General features: G+C 39.9%; 1 protein-coding gene and 1 long non-coding RNA gene across 6 annotated transcripts in view; one reads left to right on the forward strand and one right to left on the reverse strand.

The window, feature by feature from the left end:
• Window positions 1–23,821, forward strand: part of LOC127072919 (UPF0489 protein C5orf22 homolog) — a 427,631-nt gene that overhangs the window by 403,545 nt on the left and 265 nt on the right. For 3 of the 4 annotated variants that reach the window (XM_051013800.1, XM_051013802.1, XM_051013801.1), the window contains 2 exons: window positions 18,746–18,964; window positions 20,304–23,821. The exon at window positions 20,304–23,821 is cut by the window's right edge. In XM_051013800.1, coding sequence (XP_050869757.1) covers window positions 18,746–18,964; window positions 20,304–20,436 — 352 coding nt within the window. In that variant the 3' untranslated portion in view covers window positions 20,437–23,821. The remainder of the gene's footprint in view (window positions 1–18,745; window positions 18,965–20,303) is intronic. The other variant, XR_007785615.1, reaches the window with a different exon arrangement.
• On the reverse strand, window positions 7,636–12,239 carry LOC127072928 (uncharacterized). Of its 2 annotated transcripts, none has more exons than XR_007785626.1 (2): window positions 11,581–12,239; window positions 7,636–8,057 (listed from the first exon to the last, which is right to left on the reverse strand). It is a non-coding gene; the product is annotated as an uncharacterized LOC127072928 (long non-coding RNA). The 2 variants fall into 2 exon arrangements; XR_007785627.1 differs by having other exon boundaries at window positions 11,521–12,239.

Genomic DNA, 23,821 nt, shown 5'->3' on the forward strand with positions numbered 1-23,821 from the left:
CTCCCTCTCTCTCTCTCTTCTGTCGCTTTTCTCTTCTCGATAGCACTCCTATTTCCATGAACTCGAGAATTCTCTCTCTTTCTTTCTTTTACATCTGACAGCTCTTCAAAAAGAGATCGGTTTAGTGTAGTATCAGAGATAGATACATATTTGTGTGTTATTATAACCATATATATATTTCAAGCAAAAAGCGTAACTTATATATTCGGAAAATAATAAAAATAACTCGACGTGAAAAATATCCGAAAGAGTAAGACAAAGAATAATCGTTTTCCTTTAGAATGCAGCTTTCATTATGACGTCGATGTAACCGAGAGAACGGAGATAGAAAAAAAAAAGGAAGAGGAACGAGTTGGTCGTAAAAGGAAACGCGAGTACACAGGTATGACGCGACGAGCAATTAAGTTAATGTTTCGAAGCCATTAGCTCGTCGTCGGTGAAGCGACGCTTCGTAAACAGTGTCGAGTCGTCTCGAGATCGGCCCCGTCCAGTTACGTCCGGCTTGGTGAGACACGAAATCGATAGGGTAACTAATCGATCTTCCTCTTCCTTTCTCGTTATTCTCTGAATTCTGAATCTATGATACAGCCGTTCCACGTGGGTGCCACTAGGTGTACGAGAATGGCCGTGGTACATGGTTCTGTATATACATGTATCACATACAAGCACACTCCAAGCGTACTTGCACGTTATCGAGATCACCTGCTGTCCACTCCACATGTCGCCCGCAGGCGAAATCGCGCAACCGACACCGGGCCTTTCTCTCGACCAATCGCCTCTTCGAACATACCTTTTTTTTCTACCTTCATCGAGTTCCTTCTTTTCGACAATGATTACGCAATTTTCAAACTCGATCATTATCATGATCTACATATCCTGAATCATCGATATGCTCTCTAATCTTTTCCACTCTTATTAATTAAATTCGAAAATTCATCGTTTCGTTGCCGAATAAAGTATCATTTGGAAGTTTACCCAGTTCGATTGGTATTATTTATGTACGGTCAAAGGACCGAACGATCTTACGCTTCGTAAAGTCCGTTCTGGACGTTTACACCATCATAGGTTTAGACGTATTAGCAAGGTACGCGTAAGGGTGACCGCTCCTTTTGGAAGACGATCTTCCAGATGGTCTGCTCTTAAGCCGATCCAGAAGCCATGCGGCGATTCTTCGAAATTCCGGAATATTGAACCCGATTCATGGTTCGGCTCACGTCAGAAGAGTCTCCCTCTATCCGTGATGCTTTTCTTTATATTTCAATGGACGGTCACCTTGTCGCGTCATCGTCTAACCACATCGTTAACTCCTTTGACCATTCGCTCAAAGTTAAATACTGACGGAAAGCTCGGAACACTTGTCTTCGGTAAACGCGTTTGTATCTTCCGTATGCCGAAAATAATATCTTTTCTTTCCTTTTTTCTTTTTTTTTTTTTGTATCGCCAAAATTTTCCAAAGATCTCATTAGAAAAATTTTATTGACGGGTAACATATGTACTTTCGTTTCCTTAAGTTTTTAAAGCAATATGATATTTGGCACGATATTTGCTCTTGATAGTTGAATGACGAATCGTAAATTAATGTTGTGTACATAAAAAGTGAGAAAGAAAAAAAAGGAAGGGCGATACCATGGTTATATGTAGTTACTCGCAAGGGACAATTAGAGTGGTCCACGAAGGAACGGGATATCCCGTCGTGCCTCTGAGTTAATGTACTTAGGCGACTCCGATTACATTACCCCACCGTTACCGAGAACGAGGAGGGCTGAAACTTCAAGGCCGAAGCGCCACGTGTTTCGTGGTTAACTGAAAAGCTTCTCGTAACGCTTAGTTAAGAGGTATATGTGTATGTATACCTGTATATACTAATACTATACTAGCCCGATTTCAAATTTTATATCCATACCATTTATTTTTACAACCTCCACGATGTTATAATCGTTCAGAAGATATGCCACTTAAAACGTTTTGATATTCTTTATAAGTTGTATCCTCTCTTTTTGAAAACGCATTAATTATTAAATAGTAGATTTTTAAACAAAAACGTCAGCTTGAACTTTTCATGCGAAGTAAAAAGAAGCAAGAAGAAAATAAATATGATCGTTATCCTGCCCCCTTTCTTAACCTTCGTCGGATGTACGTACCCTCCACCCATCGGCATCATCAAATATCGATGCCACGTGAATTTTCTGGGACGCCGGCAGGAAGCCATGCTGCCACCCTCCGATTACAATGCCAGATAGCAACGGGACTATTACGCCGTATCTTGAAGCAGGAAAGGCGGCTGAGAAATATGAAAAAAAAAAAAAAGAAAAAAAAACTCCGAGATATTAACGATTTTCATCCTGTGAGTACACGCTACGTATATACTCCAATAAAAATGTTATTAAACTTAGCAACAAGAAAATTGTATATAGTGTACGCTTCCTACGCAAGTATTCTCTCTCTCTCTCTTTCTCTCTCTAGCTATCTATCTATCTATCTACCTATATATCTATATATCTATCTATCTATCTATCTATCTTATATTGAAATTCTTACAAGAATTATAGACGACTAAATGTGCGAATTCGTTCGGTCTCGTTTAATTGAACCAATCGACCGCGTATTATCCGTATTAAGCTTTTCGCTCGGTTTCTCTCCTCGCGCTGATTCTGCTCGCGTAATTTTGCGACTGTCGGATAATTCGATCCAGTGGAGATTTAAGTGGAATAAAGGGGATAAAAAGACGAAGACCTGTAGTTCAGGCCAACGGAGACTATTAACGTACCCTTACCAACGTCTACCCGATAACGGGTACGACTCCCCAAGAAGACGTCTTGCCAACTAAAAGATATCAAAAAGTTCAACGTTACACTCTCCTGTGCTATTTTTAATTAAAAAAAAAAGAAAAGAAAATATAATATATATATAAAATAAAATATCACGTGACTCAAAGGAAAATGAATGAAAAGACAAAATAAAAACGGAAAAGAAAGGAAAAAGGAAAGTAAGAAAAGTCACAATCGTTTTCACTGTTCTCATGTTTCCTGTTTCAATGAATCCTCAAACCCATAGCAAATGCGGTCTTTTAATATATTTGCTGGCCCGGTAGTGAGCATGGACGAAGATACAACAGAAAACAGGTCGTTTGGTCCATTGAAACTGATTGGGATATTGGACCGCTTTTCAAGAGTAATCTCTCTCTCTCTCTCTCTCTCTCTCTCTCTCTCTCTTTCTCTCTCTCTCTCTCTCTCTCTCTCTCTCTCTCTCTCTCTCTCTCTCTCTCTCTCTCTCTCTCTCTCTCTCTCTCTTGATTATCGAGTAGAAGTAAGAGAAGAGGAGAGAACGCTTCTATGGTCCTTCGGGATTGTCCGTCACTAAATAACCCGAAGGCATGCCAATCCTTGTGGTCGCAGGAGCGTGTTGATGAGCCGGGGAGATGGTCTCGGTTAATCACGCAATTTTCATCAGTTTCTATCAACCGCAACCCTCGCAGCCCCCTCGAAACTAAGGGAAGGTTTGCCTCTCGACGGGAGAAGGTGACTGGCCGGTTAAAGAAGGAAGCAATGGCGCAGAATGGAGGTGGGCAATTGCTCGTAACTCGCTAAACCACCTCCTTCCGCCACCCCCTTAACCCTCGATACACGTCGGCCAGCAAAAGCCCGTTAAACTCACCAACGAAAAGCCCTTCGCAAAATCTGACCGACCCTTCGTCGCGACGACCATCTTCCTTCCTTCCTTCCTTCCTTCCTTCCTTCCTTCCTTCCTTCCTTCCTTCCTTCTTCCCACCCTCTCTTATTTGATAAAAGGGTTAGTTGCTGTCCTCCTACAAGATCGTGGGTGAATATACAAGGGAGAAATTAACTCGTTAAAATTTGAAGCATTTCAAAACGATTAATGGCCCATCGTCAGAAGCTTTCTCCATCAAGTACGCGGCTTATTGTTAATAATATCTTTTCTTTTATATATATATATATATATATATATATATATATATATACATATACATATAAAAATGAAAGCTTCGAGTAAATTAATAAACTTCTTATCAATCGTCCTAAGTTGCTACAAAAAGTTTAACACGAATAGAGAACAAATAAACTCCGTCCATCGGTATACGTTAATTAAGATTAAATTATATTAGCGAGTACAAAATCATTGTATAATTTTTTCTGTGTATATCTTTGGTTTCTACAGAAAGAGAGAAAGGAGAGAGAGAGATACTATTCTACTGCGTACTTCGGAGTGAATTCGTTTTTCAGAAATTCGGTCGCGCAAAAAAGCGAAAAGGAAGGTATAAAAAGGAACGACGAAAATATTGCTTGAAATCGGGACGCGAGAGGGTGTCGAGATCGTGGAAGGATGAAAAGAGAGCGAGGTTAAAAAAGAGGATGAAGAGATGACGCGGGGGAAGGAAGAGAACGAGAGAAAGAGAGAGAGAGAGAGAGAGAAAGAGAGAGAGAGAGAGAGAAAGAGAGAGAGAGAGAGAAAGATAGAGGAGGGTTCGGTCGGAGGGTAGTTGGGTACTCAGAAACTCGCGGAGACCCTCTAACGAGCTCTTTTCTTCCCTTCCTATTTATTTCTGTTCCTTATTTAACCGACCCCCACCAGCTATGCTTCATCTTCCTCAGGCTTTCGTTTTTCCCGTCTCCGATGGAAGACCGAAACTTCTCTTTCTTCGTCGCAGGAGCAGGAACCCACCCTCCGGGCATCGCTGAACGAGGACCAACCTTGAGGACCGCCCGAATAAAAGTGCCGGCGGGGGAGGTGGAGCGAAAAAGATGAAAAGAGGAAGAAGGGAGAGAGAGTAATATGTTGGCGCATAATAAAAGCTCCTACTACTGAATTTCTTTAAATCATATTCGACGATTCGCACTTGCTTTTGCTCGTCGCCATTTTGAAATTAGAAATAATAACGTCAGTATATATATATATATACATTTCGAGGATAATTTATATACGTTAGTCGCACTTTATGTACATCTATTTCGCAATCGTTCTCTCTCGTACAAGAATAAGTTACTCGTATCACTTTCGCGTTCCTATCGTTATTTACACAGGCAGGGAAGAACGTTTTGATATTTCGCAGAGTCGACTCTGGTATACCGTGCGATTTACTTCTCTTTTTCCTCCGATATTCGTCGGAAAATTGATTTGAACAGACATTTCTCTCTTTCTATCACTCCGTCACTCCTCATTCTCCAGTCTGTCTCTAATCCTCGTAGGAACCGCGGCAGCTTGTTATTAATGAATCTCCATGCGACTGTAGCTCGACGTAGGTAAAATAAAAAATGGCGCTCCCACGACTTTACCACCCCCGTGTCGCCAAGCGAGAGACAGGAGGGGTAGGGAAAGCCGAAGTGGAAGGAACGACGGGGGTGAAACTGCACGAATAAAAATGCCCTGTTCCCTGTGGCAAGGAGGCGGCGGCAACGGCGGAAGAGAGGGGTGGACTAAAGGGGAGGGTTGGTGTGCTCCAACGACTTGTGATCTGATCAATAAGCCGGTATAGGGGATTATTTTACGACAAGCCGTAGTACGTGTTTTCTCACACGAGTTTAAACCTCTCTTTGTGAAAATATCGAAAACTCGATAACGATCGCGATTCGCTCGAATGTTCCTTTCTTTTTGAATTCTACGCGTTTCTGCTTCTTTTTATTTTTTACGTATTCGTTCCCATTATATCATGCTTGCTACAGAGATAATAGTTTCCCCTTGAGCATTGCCATTGCCTATCACACAATATTTTAATTATAGATATTGATTTTTCTTGAATTAAATATAATATATTATTGAAAATAATCGATGATGTGTATCAACAAATTTGATATTCGAAATTTAGAGATTTTCGATTTCTTCCAATTGGACGAAATATTTTCATTCCAGTCGAAATTTTTTCAGAGGATTTCGATTGGAGTCGACGAGGGACGAGAACTGTTTTCCAAATCCCTCAAAACGTGAGGCTCCTTAAATCTCTCAGTCTGAGTTTGTTTGGACGCGTTTGCGGTATAGCCTGTATCAGTCACCCTACCCATCGGTTAAACAGAAGGAACTTAGAGTTTGAATTTGTGGGTGTTACTGTTACCGCTGCTATGAGTACCAATGGTAGATGGGTATTCCTTCCGCTTTACAGGAATTGAATTTTAAAAGCACTACGCTTACTCCGTGGAACAATAACATTTCGAATGCATTATACTTACTGTTGTTTTTATTTACCATAAATTTCGTAATATCAATTCACTGCTTTTCAATACATATATACTATATACCGTGCGTGCACTTTATATATGTATGAGGATTTAGCAGAAGTAAAAACAATTACGATCTACATATGAAATATGAGTCGCATCGAATAACGATGAAGAAGAATGATAAAGAAAAGATAGGGAGAAGATGAAGACTGGATAAGACGAGAATGATGAATCGGCTGGAACGAAAAAGGGACTCAAAAAAGTGCGACACAGAGATAATTTAACAAGAGAAAATGTCGCATTGTGCTTTGCGCGGAGGCATTATTATTTCCAGGCCGGCATTATCCAGCAGGGTGGAGATGGCGAGAGGGAAAACTGATACAGAAAAGAATGAAACAGAGAATGGAAGAGTAAGAAAGAGTAAGAGAGAGAGAGAAAACGGGAATAAGAAGAAAGAAAAAGAGAACGATGCTTTGTGCCATCTACAATGATCGAGAAAGAATACTCCACCGCCTAGTGATTCGTCCTCCTCGTTGATCATTCCTCCTTGACTGCGAGGGTATCTCCGTTCTTTCAATCCTCCTCATTTCTTCCAGGTGCAAGTCGTCGGTGGGTGCTGCACGTTCTTCAAAAAGCATCGAAAAGCCGGCGGATAATTTATTCTCAACAATAACTATCAGAAACAGAAGCCGTACCTCATTTTCTTCTAATATCCAATAATTTTCTTTCTTATCTACGTCATATCCAAATTTACATTTACAAAGCCAATATTTTAATAAAATGATATCGCATACATGTACGATTAGAAACATAAAAGAAACTAACTATAAACAGATGCATATGCATACATATATATTATATGTATTTATTTATATTTACTTATTGAAGTTTAAAATTCGTATGATCGCATGGGAAAATATTAAAATTCCAAAAACTGGGCTCAACTGAAAAAGTAAAGTGACTTTGATATAAAGAAAAATTTTGTACTGTGTTTTGTTTTCAACGCGCGATATCAATCTATAAAATATCACAGCTTTGACAATATCGCGTCGCGCTGTCTAATGTAGATTACATTGCATCTGCCTTGATTTTATAGAGATGAAAAGATGAAAAGAAAGAGATAGAGGGAAAGAGACAGAAAGAGAAAGAGAGAATGAAGAAGAAACGTCTGGCATTGAAATAAACGTTACGAGACGTGGAAGCGTTGTTACACCGTCGTTATATTAAAATATGACAATAAGTAAGGTTCACCCATATCTACCCTCCGCCATACCTACCCTCCACCCTCTTTCTACCTTACTCCATGCTCCAAACCCCAGTCGTAATTCCACCCTCGTAACCGCGTGCTCCTGGCTTTCCGAGAGCAAAAAATAAAATCCTGGTGATGTCATCTGCAGGTTGAAAAAATTACACGCAGCTAGGTTGAAGGAACTTCGTAATAAAGATTCAACGAACACGACGTACATGTGTTTCCAATTTCTTATTTTCTTTGTTTTCCAAGTAGCAATTTGAAAGAGAAAAGATAATGAATTAATCGAGGTATATTCATCAGAGAGATCAAATGACAAAATGTAAGGTAAAGAAACAACTATCTATCGTTTTAATTAATAACAATGATTAAACATAGCCAAGATCGTCATTCTTAGATTCCCTTCGGAAGATCCATACCGAAGTAAAAAAGAAAAAAATCGAAAGAGTCTCGAGAGGAAGTCAGGTCGGTTGAATAGCAAGGCGGAACCTGTTACCCGAGGTCAGGGACTAATTACTTGATTACGTAATTGCTTTCCCGCCCCGACGAGTCCTCCGCCACAGAGCGTCGTGGCCAATAAACTCCCGGTGATTCACCCTCCACTCCGAGTGATCCCTTGTCGTGCCGTACACGTCTTTCTGAAAAGAGAAAACTTTTTAAACGTCTTATAAAATAGAAACTTACTTATTTCTAACATAAAACTATCTCTATATATAATACATCAAATCTAGAACGTATTAAGGAGCAAAATTTTCTTTTGAAAGAAAGAACAAAAAAAGAATATGTATGCACACACACATATATATACACATATAATATATATATCGGTGTGTGTCTGTGTGTTATATAATGAATGAAGTGAGCGTGATGGATTAGATGGTAAATGGAAATAAATGGAGGAAGATGAAAGGTGAGTTCGAATCGAAGGGATATAGAATCACGTGGATAAAGACGAGAGATGGAGAAGGGCACTATATTCGCAGCTTTCTACGTCTAGAGGTTCTTTCTTCGTAAGGGTAGTCCGAGAACTTCTCGACATCGCGACATCGCATATCGAGGTTGCTAACGGCGTAAGGGGATGTATTTATACATAAGCAAGTTTGTAGGAGGTGGAGAATGAAGAGAAAAAAAAGAGAGAGAAAAAGAGAGAGAAAGAGAGAGAGAGAGAGAAAGAGGGAAGGAGGGTTTGTCGTGACGCTCGGTAGAAGGAAGGGAGTAGGCGATAGTGCTATGGGAGTGTGTTGCCCTGTCTGACGTCGCTCATGGAGCTCGTTAGCGTTGCCCTTGGCAACACCCTTACTTTGTCGAGCCGTGCCCGCTACTCTACCACCATCGCCAAACCACCCATCGTCTTCCAGAACCAGGTGGGTGGGGGCTGCTGGTGTCGAGGGGGTGAGACGTACGTCGCGAGAAAGGAAATATCATATCGAGCGCATGCGTGCACGATTCGCCATTCGCCATCACGTCATATGTGTGCGCAGGGGTGAGGCCAAGCAGGCCAGACGCGATACAAAGAAAAATTCGGATATATGCGGGAGGTGCGGTTGGTAGATAGGTTAAAGGAGATAGAGAAAATTTAAAGGAGTTCATGAAAAATAATTCACATACGAAAACGAAAAATATCTATCGATTTGACTCCTATCATTTTTATACTTTATTAAAGAATTAAGAATAAAATGAAGAATAATCGTCGGTTAAAATAATTGTTTCTTTCGGTCTATTAACGGGAAGATATAAAATTTGTATCCGTCATCGAAATGACACCATCCCACCGTAATAGTTCTATCGGCTGTCTTTAAATTCAATTGAGACGGATACCATAGGCTTAGCCGAGAAGTATCTCATCGAATCGAGACGAGTCTTTCGATCCGATCCTCCGGCATTCCAATTTTATTCGATGATAGGGAAAAGGAGAGACGGACATTGGAATTAATAACAAAGTAATTCTTTATTGCGTTCAAAGATAAGACCGGTGATATTAATAATGGCGTCCGCGGGGATTTCATTAAAGAGCACGCAGAGTGCGGACGAAGAGGATACGAAGAAAGAGAAAGTAGAAAGTAGAAAGAGAAATCTCTTCCGATGAGAAGAGCTACGCGAAGAGGAAGGAGGAGGAAAACGCAGGAAGAAGGAAAAAGGAGTGGGGGAAACGCTGCGTAAGCCCAGGCCAGATCCGCTTAGGGGATGTAATTAAAATCGGAAAAATGTGTTTAATGAATATTCATTTGTGCCTCGATCTGCGATATTAAACGGGCTTGGCTTCGCTCTGTTCGTATATTGCCATTCGCCCCTACGTCGACGGCACGCGGACGATAAAAAAAAAAGAAGAAAGAAGAGCTAAAAGGGAAGCGATTGCAGTGATTCGAAACCAACCGAATCGACATTTTTTTTCACTCTCCTACACATCTCTTTTTTATTTCTTTTCTATTTTGCCTACCATTTTCGAAGAGATTTTTACAAATCCACGTTTTAAAAGCATTACACGATCACGAAAATATTCCACCGGTATCTATGAGCAAATAGAAATTTCAGCAATCCAGAGCACGGGAAACCTTTTGTACTGAATTTTCCAAATTCTTGCTCCGAGTGTTAACGAACAGGACGCGAACGCAATAATCCTTCTAATCGGCAATGAAAATATTTAATTCGTTGAATCAGTTCCGAGTAAAGAGAGAATCTCAAAATTTCATGTCATTTTTCGCAATTATTATCGAAGCAACAAGACAAAGTAAAATGTAAAAAAGAAACAAAGAAACTTTTTCGCAAAATTACGTTTGAACGAGCTTACAAATTTTTGAAACATTTTCGACGTAGGAAAGAATCATTCCATTCGAGTATTTTACTCATGATTCTAACAACGTCGAAAGTTCAGACAAAAATTTTTTGCTTTGATCTTGACTAAGAGAGAATTCGAATAGAAAGCTCGAAATTTCCCTGGAGATTGAGGAGCCACATTCTCCTAATTTTTTATCTCTATAAAAGTATAAAGTCCAACTATGCTTCTGCCTTTTGATAATTTTTAATTTTCGAGTTGGTGCTACGATTTCGGGCACATAAAAAGTCAGTAGATAAGAGCGAGAAATATTTGCGATGATCTTTGTTCTTCTTCTTCCGTTTCCTCTTCTTCCATTTTTTTTTTCTTTTTTTTTCTCTCTACTTCTCTATCTCTTATGAAAACTCACAGCCTACCCTTGTCCCGCATTTCGTGCCCAGAGGGTAGTGGAAGTGGGAAAAGGTGCACGAAACTTTCAAACGAATTTGCATGTCGCTTTCCTAACGATTTCCCCCTTCCAAGAGAGAAAAAGAGAGAAAGAAAGAAAGAAAGAGAGAGAGAGAGAGAGACAGAGGAAAAAAGAGGAAGAAAGAAAGCCCGCCTTCCATCTCATCCTTCGATAAAAGAAGCGACGGTGAATGCGCCTCCGTCTTCCCCTTCGTTTCTGCAGGAGACACTTTGGATAGTGACGAAAAATATGCTTCAAATATATTTTACGTATCCTCATTTAAACATTGAAATCTCTATGAACACTGGACTTTAAAAATTTAACGAATATACGAAGAAAAATCTGGTATCACGAAAATATAACGTATCTACCGTTCTGACATTTTCTTTCTCTTTCTCGTTTCCTCCTTGTTTTATCTCACTTTTTTCTCTTTTTCTTTCTCCCTGCTCGGTCACATCCCCTCCAGCGACCTATCTAGGTACGTTTATCTTCCATACCCTATTGATCCGTAAGTGATGGTGCTGTGGAAAGTAGAGGGTGCCAGTGACAGAAGAGGACGAGGAGATGAACGTGGGTGGCGAGGAAAAGAAAAGGACGGAAGATGATTCTTAGTGCGAAAGGGAAGGAAGATTCGCGCTCGCACGATTAGGTCGAAAGAGGAAAGGGCCGATGTTGTAGGTGGAAGGAGACCCTGAAAAACGGCCTCGCGGAATGAAATAATAATATTAAGATGGATAGGGCGAGGGTGCAGGTTCTTCGGTAAAGTAAGAAGCATAAGATCTGGGGGGTGGGTGAGGTGGGCGGATGGAAAGTGAAGGGATAAAAACGACGGAGGCTGACAACGACGCAAGAAGAAGCTTTTTCATCGTTTTCAAAGCACCCTATGGCTTGAAATCCATTGGCGCCATAGGCTTTTCTTCTTCTTTGTTTCTGAATGTACCATATCAAAGATCAAAGCATGAGTCGTCGATCCATAATTATGAAGATTTTACGTCCATTCGTTCAACGAGTTTAAAGTAATCATCGTTTCCTCCATTTTAAACGGCCATACGAGCACCCTAAGCCAACTGTATGCAAAAGAAGGTTTTGTTCGCCGATGCCCCAATGCTCCAGATCCCCACGATATCACCGGCCATTGCTATAGAAACGGCCATCTTTAAAACACCCTCGCCAATAAAATCATCCTCGATATAGGCTCGATCCCAGACTCGTCCCGAAAGTCGAACAAAGTCGAAATTTTCTTCGTTCCTTTCCAGTTAAATTCAGATAGCTTCGTAACTTTGAAGATGACACCGCGGTCTTCTTTAAATGCGAGAATCGATTTTGCACGAAGCTTCGTCCGAGCGTAAAAGGAGTGGATCGACCGGCGCTCGCTTAAAAACTGCTTGCTTCGAAAGCAAGGTAGAAGGCTGATAGGTCGTAACGCGCATAAATATAAGAAGAGTGCGGAGGGGTGGGATAATTCCGGTTCTTAATATCCGCCACTCTACGACCACTCCGGTTTTTCTTTCGAAATGGCTTGCGACCTTGGACTGTTTCCGTGGGTGCAGAAGGCGCGCAAAAAAATTTCCTTTATACCATTCAACATACGTTCTTCAATTGTCTCGCTGAGCTTTGTACTTTCCAAGAGAGCAAAAAAAGAAATATTACGACGAGAATTCAAACTCGTGCACGGAAACGGACCACACTTTCGGGACGATGTTCGGAACAAAGCCTTTTTCAGGCATTCGCTTGTCCATTAACCGTCGACAAATGATCGAAATCTTTTAAATAATAAATACTGGGTGTACGATCATTTTCAGGATGAACACGAACTCGGAGAACTTGTTAAGTAAAAGTCGCCGGATGATTATTTCAGAAGTACTAAACACTCGGACGTCTTCCAATTAATTTATAGATTTGACGATAGATAAAAATAAACGGAGCAGCGAATGAGCGAACGTGTAGCGAATACGCACGTTGTTGACTGAAGCTGTAGAAGCAGGTTTGAAAGAGCACAAGGCCCCCGCTGACCCACTTCTCCCTCCTTTTCCTTCTCCTTCTCGTTGTCGACTGCGAAGGCCTGGATTCATGCCCAGTTTTTATCGCGACCCTTTGTTCTAGTCCCACGGTACGTGGTACGACCCCATACGCATACATACCATCACAATGTGTCGTTTTTTCTCCTTTCGTGTTCGGCTTACGCGTAATGGGTCCCTTCAAGGGCTCCTCTCTACTCTCTAACCATCATTCGTCATTCGAAAAGGTACGCTCCACCCATCGTCGATCCATTCAGTTGTTTTTTTTTTACGAATTAATTCTTATCTATTTCGAAAAAATATATAACAGATATTATTTTTCAAGAGGAAGTTAGAGAAAGATATATGTATATATTCTATATACGAATGAATCCATCGTCTGATAATTATAAAATGTCAAACCAACAAAATTACTTTGCATTCGTTTGTTCGACTTGATTTATAATCGTCGAATAGCAAGTTGGCGAGACACGAGCACGATTTAACCACGTCCCTGAGCTCCCTCGTTATTTCATTTGCATACTTACTCACGCCCGTGCCTGAGAATCTAAACGGAATACTATATCTACGAAAGAAGAACGAAAGACGAGACCCTTCGAATGAATTTTACTCTTTCTATCCTTTCTCTCTCTTCCTCTCTCTCTCTCTCTCTCTCTCTCTCTCTCTCTCGCTCTCTCTGTATCTTGCCCTTTCTTTTCTCTACTCTATCTTGTCTCACGTACGCGCTCATACGAATGCACCCATCTCTATTCGTACGAGAGCTCGTTAATTCTTGCGAGATCACGTTGCCATCGGATGATCTACGAAAGGAGAACGTTCCAATTCCACATTCGAATGTGCCAAAGGCGGGGTCGAATCTTCAAAAAATAGAACACAATAGAAGAAAATAATGACAACGGTTATTCTTTTTTATTTCATTCGAGACGAACACGTCGTTTCTTTTGTATGGATTTAACCGAAACTAAGATCATGCTAATAAAAAATTATGTACAGATATTTAGCTATTTAAATATTTCAAATTATTAATCGATAATAATTATATATAGTAGCAAGCATCGTTTACACGGTCGCGTTTATGTATGCGTATCTCGAGGGTAAACTGGCAAAGTGTTTAGCATATTAAAGCCAACCACCCGCAGAGATTAATAGTATTCGTTTAGAAAACGAGTTTAGTAACGCGGTGAGAAGAAAGTGAGTTAATTGGAACGTTAATAAGCCGTACATTGACGATTCGTATACTCGAAATTATTGTTGACAATTAATATTGAATAGGTATAATTTTTCCAAGTTGACGTGAGAAACGAGAGAGAAATACCACTCGAAATCTCAATTTTTAATAGAGTGAAAAGAAAGTTTGTGGATTGAGAATTCTCTCTAATCATTCGTTTCGTTTCACAAAGTTCTATCGATCCTCAAGAGATAATTACATTAATTTATTCTCGATACGCCACAGAATTTCCAGATCCTTCTTACTAATTACCTTTTTAATGGACGTTCCTCATTTTCTTTCTCTTTTCTTTTCCTATCAGCTTTCGATCACGACACTCAACGAAATTCTAAAACGAACAAAACGACCATCATCTGAATTCTTCTCTTGCCTCTCTTTACCTCGACGATCGAAGAGTTCGAGAGTCGACGGTTTAAAAGCATAATACATTATTAACAGTTTCTACGGTCGGCTTATCGACAAAATCGAGGAAGAAAAGAATAAAAAAAAAACAAAAAAAAGAAAGAAAGGAAAAAAGAAGCAAAGTTATCGTGGGCACAGGGAAAACGATCAATCCTTCATAATTACGACTTGTTAACGAAACGAGAAACTGCTCGAGTTATTAAAATACTACCAATGGAACTTTTTCAAGAGTTCCAACTTATGAAAAGAGTTGACGTTAATTTATATCGAAACAACTTTATCATTACAAAATTTAGAAATAAAATTATGATAGACAAACAAGGCAACGTAGTAAAATGTCTATTTGCAGAAGTCAGTAATCAAAGTTTGACATAAAAGTGATAAGAAAAGATATAACGTAACATTAAAAAACGATTGTTTCCTTCGAGTAGATCATCCGAGGAGAGCAGAGGTAAAAGTGGAGCGTGAGAGGGTATGTAGGACGCAGCGAAATGCAAAGTGAAGAAAAAGAGAGGGAGAAAGGGCAGAAAAGGTAAAGGCGTACATCAAAACGTGGCAACCCTTCGGAATGTCTAATGAAGCGTGTGAACTTCAACCCGTTTCGCGTGTAACCTAATTAAGTCCGGAACGCGCATGCAAATTTTCGCTCAGTGGGACGTGCATAGGTAACCCTGTAGCGCGCGTTTTTTCCCTCTCTCCTTTCGCTATCTAAACCGACAACTTGTGTCCATACACGACGACTTTTCTAAACCGAACGCACTCATTTTTCCTACTTTCGAACGTTAATTAATCGAAATGCTCGACATTAATCATAACGAACGAATATAATTAATTATCCGCGTACTCGAATCCTTTTCTTCTTTTATCTATTCTCTGCAATTATAGCTGATTATTCTTTCTTGTCAAAAACGTTTTAAATAATCGATAATAAAATGTGGAAAATGAAATACCCCTCGTTAATGATAATTTATTAATGGAATTTCCTCCAGCTTGATACGGTGTATCGATGGCAACAATGCAACCTGCATGCTTCAGGGTACGACTGAATGCATCGTGTATCAATAATGCTATCGTACGTTCGATGAGGGATGAATATCTATTGATTGGCTTTGGCCACCCTTCAGTGTATCGCGCCCATATACCATACCTGCTGCAACCCCAAACACATCCGGACTACCTGCAACTTGTACGTGGCAAATCGTCGTGTTTTCAGTGCCACGTGCCAAGGAGCAGGTACATCGACCGATACCCAACCCAACTCAACGTTCTTTATATTTTTCGATTCTCGATATGAATTGATCGATGCTTCTGACTCTCTGGAAAAATGTCTGTATTTTAGTGGCCGTATTTCTCTGATGAATAAGGTATATCCATCGTTGGCCATTGCCAATTCGAACGATCATCGTTAACTGTTCCTATATTTAATGCTTCAAATGGGCATAATAACAGTAAATTACAGGAAAAAACACTCTAGACGGATATTTTCAAGAAGAATTATCAACTAATTATTTACCTCCATAGATAGCTAAGCGAAGAATAGACTCGTTCTAAATTCGCATTATTAACGTCATTTTCATTTGATTGCTAAAATTTAAAGACTAAAATTTAAAATCTATTAATTATGATGATATGTGAGACAGTTTTTAAAAATAACGTTTCGACGTGATATCGATTCGACACTTATCTCATAAAATATACTCTATATCAAGAAAGATTCATGAAAACTTACGTTCTCACGAGATATAAGAAATATTTTCGTTATATTCGTATAAATTATGTATGATAACGAAGCCTGGTATCGTAAAAATTTCAAAAGTCTAACTCCCATTGTATTCGTCGTCTCGTTCCAACGAACACCCTTTACTTAAATTAGTAACTCGATATCGGTGCATTGTCCTTATATTGTCAGCGTATATATATCGAGAAGTATGCACAGTTACGGTATAAAAGAAGACCTAGCATGAAGGATGGGAGAAAACGATACGTTTTCAATGCAGGAATACCTTGTTAATGCTTCGCTCGAACCTCTTCATACAACGGGTGTTTACTTTTTCATCAACACAACTTCGCATCGCTTTAAACGATTCTTGCGTGAGAGCCGTAGAGCTAACAAACCGCAAGATATTATTACCTACCTTTTTTCAATTCGTCCATAATGTAATAAATTCTTTGAATTCTAAACAGTTTCGTTCTCTTTTACTTGCTTCGTCCGTTTAGGGAAATAAATTTTGTAGTAAAAAAATTTCAATCGGTTCAATATTAATCATTCGATCGAATTCGAACAAAAATTTCTCAAAGCTAGATTCAAACGAAAATTCGAAGCAACAAGAACCCCCTTAAACAAATCGTGAGAGAAATGGAAGGTGCTCCCCTAGCATATCCGGATACGTTCCTATCCTGTCAGTCGTATGTCAACCCTCGTTGTTTTTTTGCCGCGCTCTCAATAATTGATCATCTGATTACGATACATTATACCCTCCTTTTTCTACGTTGCCACGCCGTCGTAGAGTATTATTCCTGCACCAAGAGAAAAAAAGAGAGAATGAGAGAGAGAGAGAGACGGATTGTCGGAGGAAAGGAAAGGGAGAGAAACTTTTTCTTCCGCCTCTCAACGAGGGACGCCATTTGCATATAGGTCCCCTTATCGACAAATACACAGGGGGCGCCCTTCCTAATGAGGGCCCCCTCCTCTTCCTGCCGTTCTCCTTCCTTTATTTTTTCAACGTGGCCCGCCATTGTTCGTAATTCATTCGCCGAGCGACATGGACCAACTTCGTCTCTCTTTCTCTCTTCTTTCTAATTCTCTCTCTTTGTCTCTCTCTCTCTCTCTTTCTCTTTCTCTTTCTTTCTTACGAATGTATGCGTATGCATGAGTCTATAGAACGTATACATTTTTCTACTCCGTATTCGTTGTTAAATAACGTATCAGAAAAAAAAAAGAAAATTGAAAGAGAACGACAGAACCGGTTAGAGTAGGAAAATTATGAATTACGATGTCGAGATTTGTTAAGGCAAATGCATTAAAGAGATTCCACCGTGACATCTGCCTTTCGGGATAAGGGCAAAAAAATTTTAACCGTTCGGTAACCTTCTATCTTCCTATGGGCTATATTTAATTTGGACGAAAAAAATGTGAACGATGAGAAAAAGGATTTTCAAAATAATCATCAGTAATTATCGATAACTCGAGCTAATTTTAACTAATTCGTCAAATAAAGAATATACAAGTGACTGGTATAACTAATTACTTGGTATAACTATCAGGTTATACTGGACCCCCTTAACAAGCCGATATAAATGATTTTGATTTCCTAAGAAGGATCTTCAAAAATAAGTAGTTATTTTCCTGCGACAAGGTGCATCGGTAGCAAGCGGCACGGAACCGTCTCAAAAATAACAGGTCGAATAAGCGCCGAGACCGGTTTCCTATCCCTGAGAGCGATCGTTACTAAGTTCGTTGCACAACTGTTAGAATAATCTGTGGTGAGAATCGTGAGTCGTGATCCATATACAATATACATGTAGGCATATCCGTACGTCCAGCCCGAAGTCGAAGGCAGGTGCTCTCTCCGAAGAGAATAATTAATATTCAGCCAAGGAAAAGAGGGCAAAAAGACGACGATGGTCGGTCCTCTTATAAACAGTTAACGCGTTAGCGAGCGAAGACCGCTGTGCTTCAACGATGGCACCTGGTTCTTCTCCTTAATTCGATATTCCGAATATTTCGAGTCCAATTATTTTGAAGGGTGTCGATAAACGTCACAGAATCGTCAAAGAAATTTTTTTAAATTGATCGAATCAGTTTCTCCATAGTTTTCAACTCGATCCGACTTGAAATTAATCTTATTTAACGACTTTCGATACCTCGTATATGACCACTGAAGAACATAACTCGATCATTACTATGAATATTTTTGTAGTTAGTGGGGCAATATAAATGCACGGAAGTACCCACAGCTGCAGAGAGAACATGGAAAAGTTGTGATCAGATAAAGATAAAAGCGGAGGGTGGTATAAATACGTAAGAGAGAGGTCGAAAGAGGAAAAGAGAAAGTGAGGGATGAGGAACGGTACAAATTACAAGCACCCGGAACTGGTCTCGTGTTTGTGTTAAATTTGGTCGCGTGCTTTCAGGAAATGCTTCACGAGACTTTTGCAGTCCCGTATTATCGTTCAAGCATTATAAACTTTACGTCGCTCTCTCTCTCTCTCTCTCTCTCTCTCTCTCTCTCTCTCTCTCTCTCTCTCTCTCTTTATCTCTTTTTGTTCCCCCTTATGTTATATAAGCCACTATATTAATGGCACAATGATGACGTTTGCAAGCTGGTACTGTACGATATCACTATATTATAAAAAAGCACGAATTCACTTTAGTACATTTAAGTATATTCACTTAAGTATAATAACGTTTGTTCTTTTTATTTAATTACATTCAATTTTGTTATTTTCCATTACAGATATGAAGCTGTAGAAGTTATTTTTCGTGAATTAACAAGCGTATACAAAGACAACGATATCGATTGGAGACTCATACATGAAGCTGGTTGCACTAGAGATGATACCGATCTACCGGATCACATTACCAAACCTAACGATCTCGAACGCTTAATAGGCGGGACATTCGCATTATTTCTATCCGCTTTGCCAGTAGAACCGACGATCATTACTATTGCCAGGTAAGAAAACATTCGCACGTTCGAAACAATAAAACACAATATCGATCTTTAACTTGCAAGAAGAATAAAAACAGGGGATTTTATTCGTTTATGCCAATGCAGGGAAATTCTTTATCTCGATTAGGAGTACTTTTCGAAAGATGGTTAAAAAGTCCTACCGTCGAATATTTTTAAAGAGTGCCAAATTGAATTCCTCGCACCATTCTTTCTACGTAGATTTCGACGTCGCAGATGGTACGAAAGAAGAATCTGGGAGGGTTAAAAAGAGAGAAAAAGGGAGGTTACGCAAGTGGTGGGTATAAAAGGGCCGTCCGAAGGGTGGGTACATAGACGTTAGACTACCATCAAGCCCCACCTTCTCCGTAGGTAGGGTGAGGCATTCATAGGGGTGCACAAAATCAGATCTTAGACCTTTCGGAATTGGTCAACAGATGTCTCTCTTTTCTGAATCGCTTTTGTAAACGCTAATTATGCTTTCCCTAAGCGAATCTAGATACTTTCTAATGATTCGGGTAGCTCGAACAAGACGCGTTAAGTATCTCAAAATAAATGTAGTTTCTTTGTGATAAATATATATATATATATATATATATATATATATATATATATTCTTCATTACTATACAGTTTTCCTTTTTGTACAATCAATTGTCGTGAGCCTTTATCTTTCTTTCTTATACATATTAAAAATTAGAAAAGTATATCTAATTAGTAAAACATCCTTTCATGTTTACATCTATTTTAACATTTTTCATTTCGTCCACATCGAACTAAAATATACATCGTTAATTTTTGTCGTCAATCAAATATAAAATTAAAGTCAGAACGAGATGATTATGTTTAAAAAATGAAATCAAATAATAATAAATTTGAAAATCATCTCGAATTGATACTTGGGTGCCATCTCGCGTCGAGATTAAGGAAATTCCATTCTCACTTCCGGCGGCGGTAGAAAAAAAAATCGATTCACCCACTCGGCCCACTTCGAATCCCTCGTCCCTTTAACACTTCAGCTTCCGGGAGAGACGCGGAAACGCCGCCGGATGTCGCCTCTGGACAGCTCCAAGTTTCTCTCGCAGTTTTGCCAAGGACCGATTAAACGAGACGAGAGACAAAAAGTGAAAGTGAAAACAATGTAAAAGCACAAGTGGTTTATTTTAACGAGCTGTACTAGCATCTTCGATAGTACGGCGATTTTAATTCAATAAGAGGTTCATCCAAAGATCGCAATGTTAAATAAGAATTATTTTCTACAAAAATTTAAAAAAGAAAAAAATAAACTCCGTGCCTCTTTTTTTTAATCTAGGAAGAAACTAACAAATGTATTCTCTTATTCACAGATCTGCTGAAGATGATTATTGTCCAACGGAAGACGTCGATCTAATCCAAACGAGAGTTTTAGACGAACTTGATAAACGCTTAGAGTCAAACATAGATGTCCAATTAAATTATGGTGATATGTTGTTATCCTAAATTACTACTATTATACTCATTATGAGCATTACTTTATATCTTTATTTTCTGTCATACTTATTCTAAATAAAAAATAAATTTTTCTTACGAAATGCGAAAATTAAGAAAAACAACAAAATTAGTAAAAAAGGAGAAGAAGAAGAATCGTAGAGAAAAAAGATATGGCCAAGGCGCGAGCGTGCATGCGAACGACTCGGTTAAACGAAGAAGAAAGGTCGGAATTGGAAATTACGGAAGACAGCGTGCATCTGCAGGGCAAGCATCCGTGAGGAACGAGTCTTTGATCTCCAGCTCGATTTACATAAGATCGGTGCCACTGGCCCCATTATGGGAGCCGAGCACAATGCCAATGTGAATGTTGGCATTTTTTGCATCGAGTCTCTCTCTTTCTCTCTCTTTCTTTCTTTCTCTCTTTTTCTCTCTATCTATCTCTCTCTCTCTCTTTCTCTCTCTCTCTCTCACTCTCATTCTCTTTACCCCTAGCCCTTCGCCCGCTTCACAACTCCTTGGATTTGCATACCGTGGGCCAGTTTCCCACACGTCGTCGACGACCTTCGTTCTCTCCTTCTTCTTCTTTGCCACGTTCTTCGCTCCCGTTCTCTCTCCCTTTCTTTTTCTTTCTTTCTCTCTCTCTCTCTCTCTCTTGTCGTCTAGCTACCCTTTCACCCGCCGACGACAAAAAGGAACGCGAGACGCAAAAAAAGGAGAGACGTTTCCTTCTTCGTCAAGGCGATAGCATTTCCTGGCGAGACTTTTCTCAAGACGGCCGTACCACCTCGTCTTGCTTAGCACGTTCATTGTCGACGGACCGTACGAAGCTCGAAAATGCTGACGGATATATCTTTGTCTTCTCTCTCTTCTTTTTTTTTGCGTTGGCCGTTCTGTGAGAACGGAAGCGGATATGAAAGAGTGTGTTGCCTCGTGTCGTTCTATTGGATCGCCAGAGCGTTTCCAAGTTCACAACGAAAAAACTCGTTCTCTTTGAAGCTCGACTTTGGAAGGATTGGACAATCATCAGTGTTACGGTCTATAGCAGCGACCTACTGTAGGTATTTCACGAAGTCCCTTTCAATATTATTCGATCGTAACTTGTTCGTTTGTAAAGAGAAACGATCGGAAAGAAAGAGGTGAGTGCACGTGTTGCCAATTTTTTATTCGTATGGTTAAGGGCTCATAATTTTGCTCGCATTCTCGAAGGAGATTTCGTTTGAAACGAGTAACAGTGTATGCGGCTAAACGACGAGCGTACAATTACTTACACTTTTAGGACCGCCCGCTTTCGCATGCCTTAAGGAGCGAGGCAATACCGAGTACAAATAAATGTTAAAACGAGCAAGGTGAATGCGGAAGTACGCTTGCAAGAAGAAGGGACGAATTTTGAAGGACCGCGAGAAAAGTTTACGAGCTGGCAGCCTCTGGTAATGACTGTCGTTAACCACCGCAAGGCGCACTCCACCGAGAGCGAATCTTTTGTATGCTAATGACAGGGTGGTCCAATTTCAGCCCCTCGAGTAAAAAAAAAAATCTTAGAGGTCAACAGACCCATCGTTCGTCCGAGTTTCGAGTTTTACTCGAGTACCATTGACCTCGTATTAAAACCTTTCGACTTCGATACCGACGAACCACTACCGACAAAAAATTTATGTAGTAAATCATTGACGAAACCTTAACGATTCCTTCTCGGAAGCTCGGCCTTCTTCCCTTTATTCCTATAATCTTTGCTTCTCTTAGCAAAGAAAGTACTCCTGAGATAAGATGGCTCAACTACTAACGAGACGTCTACTTATAAAATGAAATCTAGGTGGAAAAATCAATTGTTAAGATAATATACGTAACGCCTGGCACCATCGAGACCACAAACGAAAGTAAATATCGCTTTTCGTCGGCCTTACTCTTCTTCGTTTTCATCGCCCTTACACGACCGTTCGAATTTCACTCACCCAACTAACACCGTTCGAATGGGTCGCAAAAGAATTATTCAAAACCAGGGCTGACTGGCAAAAGCGCAGCCTGCTACCCTGCTACCGTAATCCCATACCCGTATCCGATTTGCATAAAAGAGAAAAATAAAAAAAAATGCTCGCTCCAGAGAAAAACAATAGTGAGAGAAAGAGAGAGAGAAAGATAGAAAAAAATGGTCACGCTCGTGATCGCGTTAACCTCGACGAAATTGTAGAAGAAATTGATATTAAATTTTGAATACGATGCGTCACAAGCATCGTGTATACCTATGTACACACTATATACATACATATAACTTTAAACCTTTACTCTGAGCCCTTTCGAAGCGCAAACTTTAGAATTATGCGCGTGACAAAAAAGATCTTGAAACGACTATGCTAATCAGCGAGACAGAAACGGATAGACGATGCCGTGATACGTCGTTGGCAAAAGCCAATTATAGCGCGAAGACCCATTCTCGGCATGTATTCCTTTCGGTTCATAGGCCTACCTTGATGTACACAGTCCCGTCTCCCTGAGAAAATCGATATCGAGTAAAAAAGTAACACGGAAAGAACGAGATCGAAGACCCAACGAGATAGACAACGTTATATAGGCGGAGACCTCGATGGCCATTGTTCGAAAGCGCTATTTGTATTTATTCGGAGCCTTTGTTCGAACCATGGCTCGGGAAGCGGGGTTGTGGATGAGAATGAGAGAGAAAGAAAAAAAGAGAGAGAAAGAGCAAGAGGGAGGGAGAGGGAAGAATTACTTCGCCAGCTAAAGGGGTGAGGTCCATTAGTTGTTAGGAAACTGTCACCGAGCTTCGATCACCAAAAAAGAAAAAAAGAAAGAAACGTGTGCTTTTCGAAATCACGGAGAATCCTCGATCGAATAAAAAAGAAATTAAATAGATCGAGTGCATAGAAATAAAAGAAAAAAGAAACACGACGTGACTGTAATTTTAATATATTGTTCGTTTCTTTTCTCTTTTTTTTTTTTTTTTTAAGTTCACCATGTGAAAGAATAATCGGTCGGCTTGAAGAGACACGTTTGACCGTACATAAAAATCCAATTCCAGAAAGGTGTTCGCGTGCGATTTGGCCCCACCCCGACGGACCGACGATCGTGCACGCGCGCGTGTGTGAATGCACCTCGTGCATTGGATGCAACTGCAAGTGGTCAGTAGCTCGCAAAACGACTGACCGCTCGGTACATTGCTTCCGCACATCCCGTCGATCTTCCAACATGAAATTCGACCGACACGCGTCCCGAATTTCTGATTACTTCTGATTTTCTACCAAGACGAGATATCCACAAAGTAATGCATCGCTGAAAATAATTTATACGGAAACTCTCTTAAAACACTAGTGAACGGAAAGTGACATTATTTCGGTGTTTCTAAAATTAAGTGGATCCGATAAGGTTTTTTTCATTATTTAAT

Source organism: Vespula vulgaris, chromosome 2 (assembly GCF_905475345.1).
Source record: "Vespula vulgaris chromosome 2, iyVesVulg1.1, whole genome shotgun sequence".
Classification (NCBI taxonomy): domain Eukaryota; kingdom Metazoa; phylum Arthropoda; class Insecta; order Hymenoptera; family Vespidae; genus Vespula; species Vespula vulgaris.